Source organism: Manacus vitellinus, unplaced genomic scaffold (genome assembly GCF_001715985.3).
Source record: "Manacus vitellinus isolate BGI_N305 unplaced genomic scaffold, ASM171598v3 scaffold_9_pilon, whole genome shotgun sequence".
NCBI lineage: Eukaryota > Metazoa > Chordata > Aves > Passeriformes > Pipridae > Manacus > Manacus vitellinus.
In genome coordinates, this window is record NW_021940917.1 from 3,072,258 (window position 1) to 3,080,055 (window position 7,798).

The following is a 7,798-nucleotide window of genomic DNA, read 5'->3' on the forward strand; positions in this document are numbered from 1 at the left end:
GGATAAGCAACTGTCCATGAGCCAGCAGTGTGTGCTTGTGGTCAAGCAGGCCAAAGATACCCTGGGATGCATTAGGAAGAGGATTTCCAGTAGACTGAGGGAGGTGATCCTGCCCCTCTGCTCAGCCCTGCTGAGGTCACATCTGGAGTGCTGTGTCCAGTTCTGGGCTCCTCAGTACAAGAGAGACATGGATTGAGTCCAAGAGAGGGCCACGAAGATGGTTAAGGGACAGGAGCATCTCTCTTAGGAGAGAGTTGAGCTCGTTCAGCCTCAAGAAGAGGCAAATGAGAGGGGACCTCATCAATGTCCGTAAGTACCTGAAGGGAGGATGTCAAGAGGATGGAGTCACAGAATCACAGAATGTTCTGCGTTGGAAGGGACCCACAAGGATCATTGAGTCCAACTCTTAAGTGAATGACCCATACAGGAGATTGAACACATGATCTTGGTATTATTAGCACCAAGTTTTAACCGACTGAGCTAATTTCAGGCTTTTCTTGGTGGTGCTGAGCAATAGGACAAGAGGCAGAAATTAAAATACAGGAAGTTCCATGTGAACATGAGGAAGAACTTGTGTTAGGTAACCGCACAGTGGAACAGGTTGCCTAGAGAAGTTGTGGAGTCTCTCTCACTGGGGATACTCAAGAACACTCTAGATGCAATCCTGTGCCATGTGCTCTGGGATGACTCTTCTTGAGCAAGGATAAGATGACCCACTGTGGTCCCTTTCAACCTTACCCATCCTGTAATTGTGTGAATAATGGAAATTAGGAGCACTGCTTATATAAGGATGATATGAGCAGGACCTGTTGTTTGCTTGACAGAACTGAATTTATTTTGTTAGGGAAGCAACTTTTTTGCAACTATCTTAGCTACTTATTGAAAAGTCATTGGATTTTTTTGGTGAGTTGGATAGACCTGTTTAATATTCCTTTCATGCATGATTTGTGTTATCGAATGAAGAAATTGCCAGCAGGAATCTGGTTTTCCTAAAACAACTGTGTCTGCTTCTTGGCAAGAAAATTTTAATATTTTATCACTTATTTCACTGAATATTCTGTTGCTTGTTTCTGGCATTCAGTGATCAGATTCTGTTACAATGCATACAAAGATGTATTTATTCAGGGCTATTCCCATGTCTGTGTTTTAACTCTTTTTTTTTTTCCCCTACAGTGCTTATGTTAAATGTTTAACTTTTTCTTTGCCAGCATCCTTCATGGTTTGTTTTTTTTTTTACAGGGTTTGAAAAATCAGGCCCGAGTTAAACTGAACATCGTTAGATGTCCTCCAGTAACCACAGTCTTGATCAGAAGACCAGACCTCAGATATCAATTGGGCTTCAGTGTGCAGAATGGGATTGTAAGTAGCTTCCACACTCTCTGGTCAAGCTGCTATTTTCTCCCTCATAGCAAGCAGGATTTTGCATATATTAAATCTCCAATATAAAAGTTGGTTTAATAAGAGTTATTTTTTTCTTTGACTCTCCTTACTTCACAACTTTAGAGTCAACCAGAGGAACAGAAATGTTGTTTTACTGTAAAAAAACCAAAAATGTGTAACAGAGTCTGCTTTCATCATGCATCATTCATGTCTCTAACCAAGCCATTTCATGACCTCAAAAGAAAAAGCCTGTTCTTGATCCTCTTTTTTCGTAAGGCATCATGAACATTGTTAAACTGACATCCTTCATACACTCATAAATTTCCTATTCACAAGACATGTAATGTACAACATAGCCTTTTCTGACAGTTTATTCTACTCTTGGAAGAGAATATCCATTAGTTACGTGTCACTAACAAATTTTGCTTTGAGTCAGTGATTGATAACATTTTAGAATTTGTTGGGAGTCCCTGTGTTTAAATGTTGATTTATAGCTTGTAGGCAAAAATGGGTAATAAAAAGCTTCTGTTCCTTATCCAGCCCATGATAAATTTGTCCTTTCCCTTCCAGATCTGTAGCCTTATGAGAGGGGGTATAGCAGAGCGAGGAGGTGTGCGTGTCGGCCATCGGATTATTGAAATCAATGGGCAGAGTGTTGTAGCAACACCCCATGAGAAAATTGTTCACATCCTCTCAAATGCTGTTGGTGAGGTAAGAACTGGCAATGTCTCTAGGCAGTGTAGAACAGTTCATTGCTGGTACCAGTAGCAACCAGTGGAAACCAGCGTAGCAAGTGGGGTCTTTCAAGGGACCATGCTGGGACAATATTTTGTAATGTCTTCATCAGTAACATAGACGTAGCACCCTCAGCAAGCTTGAAGGTGACACCAAGCTCAGTGGTGCTTAAGGAAAGGGATACCATTAGAAGGACCTGAACAGGCTAGAAAAGTGGCCCATGTGACACTTGTGAGGTTCAACAAGACCAAATGCAAGGTCCTGCATCTGTGTCTGGGCAGCCTCCAACATCAGTAGACACTGGGGGTGAAGGGATTGAGAGCAGCCCTGCAGAGAAGAATTTGGAAATACTAGTGGATGAAAAACTGGACAAGAGGCAGCAATGGGCGCTTGCAGCCCAGAAAGCCAACTGTATCCTGGGCTGTATCAAAAGCAGCGCGGCCAGTAGGTCAAGGGAAGTGATACTCCCTCTCTACTCTGCTCTTGTGAGGCTCCACCTGGAGTACTGATTCCACTTCTGTGGTCCCCAGCACAAAAAAAGATGTGAACCTGCTTGAGCAGGTCCAGAGGAAGGCCACAAAAAGCATCAGAGGGCTGAAGCACCTTTCCTATGAAAAAAGGCTGAGAGAGTTTGAAATGTTCAACTTGGAGAAGAGAAGGCTCCAGAGAGCCACCTGACATCAGCCTTTCAGTGTATAAAAGGGGCTTCTAAGGAAAATTGAGATAAACTTTTTATTAGGATCTCCAGTGACAGAACAATGGGCTGAACAATGGTTTGGACTGAAAGAGGGTAGATTTAGATCAGACATAAGGAAGAAATCCTTCGCTATAGTGGTGGTGAGGCACTGGAACAGGTTGCCCAGAGAATCTGTGGATACCTCATCCCTGGAAGTGTTCAAGGCCAGGTTGATGGGGCTCTGAGCAACCAGGCCTAGTGAAAAATGTCCATGCTTGCAACAGCACAGTTTGGACTAGATGATCTTCCAAGGTCCCTTCCAATTCAAACGGTTCCCTAATTCTGTGACTATACCTCTATTAGCCTGTTACTATCAAATCCAAAAAGCAGAAGTGAGAGCAAGCCTGCAAACTATTTCTTTCATTATTTGCCCATGGTTCTGCTATGTTTTAGAAGAACCCTAATCTGAAAATATGAAGTATCCACAATTTTAGATGGTTCATTGATACTAAATATACTGTTTCATGAAACCACCACCTTCAGTACTTTAATAAGGATATGAAAACTCTCAAGTTTTACCTTTCTTTTCTACCCTGTACGACTTTAGCTAGTTCTCTCACATGGGGTATGTTTAGGAACATAATTAACTTGGCTTATTTCCCCTAGATTCATATGAAGACTATGCCAGCTGCCATGTACAGACTGTTGACTGCGCAAGAGCAACCAGTTTACATCTAAAGCCGACACCTCACCGTCACAATGTGCATGGAAGATGTTTTTCCCCATTAGTGCTTGTCTCTCTAGTGCTGCATTTGTGTGTCTGCAGAGACATTTCTTTCTCTCTCCTCCCTTCACAGACACAAATACACTGTCACTCTCTCCTCTATCCTTTTTTCCTCTTCTCCCCACCACTTTCCTGTATTTTGGGAAGGGACAAAATACATCTATGGAACAATTTTCGTTGCATCTTTTTACAAGTGAAACTTCATGTAGCTCCACATGCAAAACAGGAAAATAACAGCTGCATTGTCCACAGAGTATTCACAAATGGCTCTGTTTCATGCTAACGTAATTTTGTGGCTATAATTTTACAAACTGAGTAACAGATAAAACTATAGGGTACAAAGCATTCTCTTGGACATCCTGTATGTGACTTTGCTTTTCTTGTCCTATTTTCCCGCAGGCACTGAGCTCAGTACTAAAGGTTTATGTCTATAGGGAAAGTGGAATACCAAAAGTATAGTTATGCCCTCAGGAAGAATTGCCTGCTTATGAAGACTCAGTAAATGCTGCTGTTGTAAAATGAATTGTCCTAATACACACCTTTCAATTCCCCTCTGTCATCAGTTCTTCATGACAGTAGGACCCAAAAAAGTACTCTGTGAATTACTGAAACATGTTATACTTGTATTACTTACACCAAGAAATTTGGGAGGCATTTCTTACAGCAGTCTCCCGCTCTCTGCCCCCAGATTTCTAACTCCCTGTTTTCTTCTGCTTTGTTTTTAAATGCAACATGTCTTTTATAGTCCCTGCCCATTTTAGAGGTTAAAGTGGAGGGGAGGATCATTAAATATCCACAAGAGAAATAGTAAGGGGATTTCCTGAATAGCTACACTTTTTCTAGGCTCTTAATTCCGAATTTGGTGCACATAGCCACGTGTGCCACTGTATATAGACATTTTTAAAATTGTGCTTGCTATTTATGAAGTTTGAATATAAGAGATCTGCAGACTATTCTAAGTAATTTTGTTCTCTGAGCCAGTTTTAACAAATATTTTTGTCCAAAGACTGTCTGATTTTATTGACTTCCTCTTTAGTTCAAGATATAGATAACAGTGAAAAGGATGAGGTGGGAATAAACTTATTTATTTTGGTATATAATTTAACTTGTGAGTTTTTTCCCTATGTATGGCACTTAAAGGAGATATGTGTGTACTATATGCACTTGTATGAAGATGATAAACTGTAGGGATGTATGAAATCTAATATTTGATTGGCCTCTAAGTTGCATGCTAGAGACAAAAGGGGAAAAGGGCTGGGTTGGGTTCTTTGTTTTTTTAGATGGGGAAAAATAAAAATGAAGTAGTGGCTTTTTTTTCCTAGTGAGAGGAGAATTCTACATTCTCTGTAGTTACTGTTTTTTCAGGACTATATACTGGTGTTTATACTGAAGCCTAACCATGCATTTAGTCCAGGTTAGTATATTGATTTCTTTTAAAGAAACAGTTTGTGCTGTGTTTTGCTGTGATAGAAAGACTCAGTGAGATGAAAACAAGGGCGGGCAACACATAGCCACACCCCACTTCTGCTTTGCACTGGTGGTGCTGGTCATAGTCCCTTGTTCCTCAGTTATTGTGAGGTGAGCTGTGCAATATGAGTGTTATTTGCAGTCCAGTGATGATCCTAGACATGACTATGCAGATTCACAGAAGTGGATGTGTGCATGTGCAGATTTGGTGCAAACAATGCCAAGAGCCAGTGAGCAATCTTGCCAGAGGTCCATTTTTTGTTTTTCTCAAATCATGGATAACCATGGGCTGATCAGAGTTAGAGGATAAACATAGTATTTCAGTGGGAAGCAGATGTCTAAGGGAGATAAAGAAGAGGCGCATAAACTACTGTAGTAAGTGAATATGTTTTTCTGTTGAGATTGATGTATGATGACTTGCTTTTACTGCATTTCTTGTTGTTACATAATTTAATCCAAGGCTCCAGAATATCAGATTGCGCAAAAGAATGTTGTTAGCATTCCAGTTAGTACTTAACTCTGCTACCTGACTGATGCAACAAAATAATTAATGACTTGTGAGTATATTGTTTAACTGTAAACATCTGGCTTATGATCATTTGAACTTTTTTTCCAGAACTTTCCATATATATAGTAATATATGTAAATATGATATATAACCATGTACAACTTAGAAGATTATATACAGTGCAGCCCTTCCATAAGTTGCCTGAGGAAACCTAGTGAGCCCTTGAAGACAGTCATCATGATTCTGATTCCTGCTATGTTTATGCCCTCCACTTCACTTGTTTCTGTGGTTCTGTCTAGCTCATGTGGTGAAGACTTTAACTCAGTGCACTGGAAACGATGAAGACCTGAATGTGCAAATGTATTTAGAGATGAAACAACTGTTTCTTTGAAAATCTTGCAGCCAGAAGTCTGTGAAGTTACTGGCATTTGAGTGCTTGAACAGTTCATGCTAAATAGGTGCTTAACATTAAGCAAGTGAATGCTTGCAGGATCAGAGTTTAGCAAAAAAATCTGTTTTTCTAATTACTTGTGTGTGTGAGATTTCTAAACTGGAAGGTCCATAGAATGTGCACACGTCTGAGAACAGTCTTGTAAACAATCCCATTTTACTCCGTAAACAGAAAGAGTTTCAAGAAAATGGAGCTCTAAGGGGAAATCTAGCTGTTCTCTAGACTGGTGCAGCGGTTTGATAGGTTAGATTATGGGGATTTTTAACAGATTCAAAGGAACATTCCTTCAAAGGTTTACATTCCTTCTTCAGTGACAGACCTGAATTATTTTTCTTTTATCCTTGCTGCTTCATACAGTCTAATTAACTCTTCAGTGTTTACATTAAGGATGAAACATCCCTTATATTTTTTATTTTTTGACAAGTATCATGTGTTTGTGTTGAATCTTGTTTGAATTTGAGTCTCAGTTGGGATTTCCAGGTTTGCTAGCTTTCTTTGTTTTCTAAATGTACTTCTGAATACAGCAATGTGGTTGAGATCTCTTGTATATATTTCACGCAGTACCTAGACTATGAAGTTGTACTATTGTTCTGTAAAGAGGGTGAATAGAAATTATTGTAAAGCGTTGGGAAAAGCATAGTATTGTATTTGTAACAATATTGTTCTTTGTAAACATTTAATGATCTCTCTATATAAATATAAATATATATATAAATATATGTGAGCCTGGAATGTTGATACTGCACATCTACTGAATGTAATTACTCTGATGTTTTCTGCCACAGGTCTCTGACCTCTGTAATGAAGCTGCGGTGGTTTGATTTGGGGGAGGCAGGAGTGAAAAGAGTGGGCTTTTTGCTTTGGATGGGACAGGGTGGGGGGTTTCTGGCCAGTTATTTTGTTGTGATGTATTTACTGTGCTACATTCCTTTATTTAACAGAGCGCTAATGTCTGTAAGATTTGCAACAATAAATGACAAAACAAAAATACCTTAGACGAGGCTGAGAATTTGCTCATACTGACCTAGGGGCTGGCTTGCCAATGCTGAATGCACACGGGGCTGGAAGGTGTCTAAACTTCTCTTTTGCCACTTAGTCTGGAGTAGTTCTATATATGTTTCTGCAGGTGTGAACCACTGCTGTTAACTTTTAACTTTAAAACAGCATTCTTTCCAGGTAATACATGACACTGATGCTCCTGAATGAAGCCAATTCCTAAGCTAAAATGGCATCCCAGTTTTTACTGTGTGAAATGTCACTGTATTTGCATCTTAAAAAAATATGTTTTTTTCAAGATGCCTTTTATGTGACAGAAATACTGTTTCATTGACTGAATAACTTTAAATACACTTTCTTCAGATGTCATCAGCATGGTTTATTATTAAAGACCTAATACCATTTGAATAAATAAAAAGTAGAATTGTAATATGCCTGTCCTTAGATTTAATCCTGGAACGGCCTCTGCTAAGGTTAAAAATATTTGTATAATACGGGATTGATTATGAAAAACATGATGGTATTTGAAAATCAACTGAAAAAAGAAGCATTTTGTCTGGTGAGGCCTCATAAGATTTTCTGTGACTTGTAGGTTTGTCATGAGTACTTTGAAACTACAGAAATGAAAATACACACCACAGCTGATTCAGAAAAGATAACTACACATGGGCCTTCAGCCACTCACTGACTTTTCATAATATGAAATACAAATGTTGTCAACATCAGATACTGAAGAATTTCACCTCATTTGCTTAAGTCATAGATTGGAGAAATTGTGAAGTCTCTGGTAAAGGGTGCAGC

General features: G+C 39.4%; 1 protein-coding gene across 5 annotated transcripts in view; it reads left to right on the top strand.

The window, feature by feature from the left end:
• Positions 1–6,989, top strand: part of APBA1 (amyloid beta precursor protein binding family A member 1) — an 80,596-nt gene extending 73,607 nt beyond the window's left edge. For all 5 annotated transcript variants that reach the window (XM_018086063.2, XM_018086064.2, XM_029965386.1 and 2 more), the window contains 3 exons: positions 1,240–1,359; positions 1,951–2,091; positions 3,458–6,989. In XM_018086063.2, coding sequence (XP_017941552.1) covers positions 1,240–1,359; positions 1,951–2,091; positions 3,458–3,529 — 333 coding nt within the window. In that variant the 3' untranslated portion in view covers positions 3,530–6,989. The remainder of the gene's footprint in view (positions 1–1,239; positions 1,360–1,950; positions 2,092–3,457) is intronic.
• The last annotated feature ends 809 nt before the right edge of the window (positions 6,990–7,798 follow it).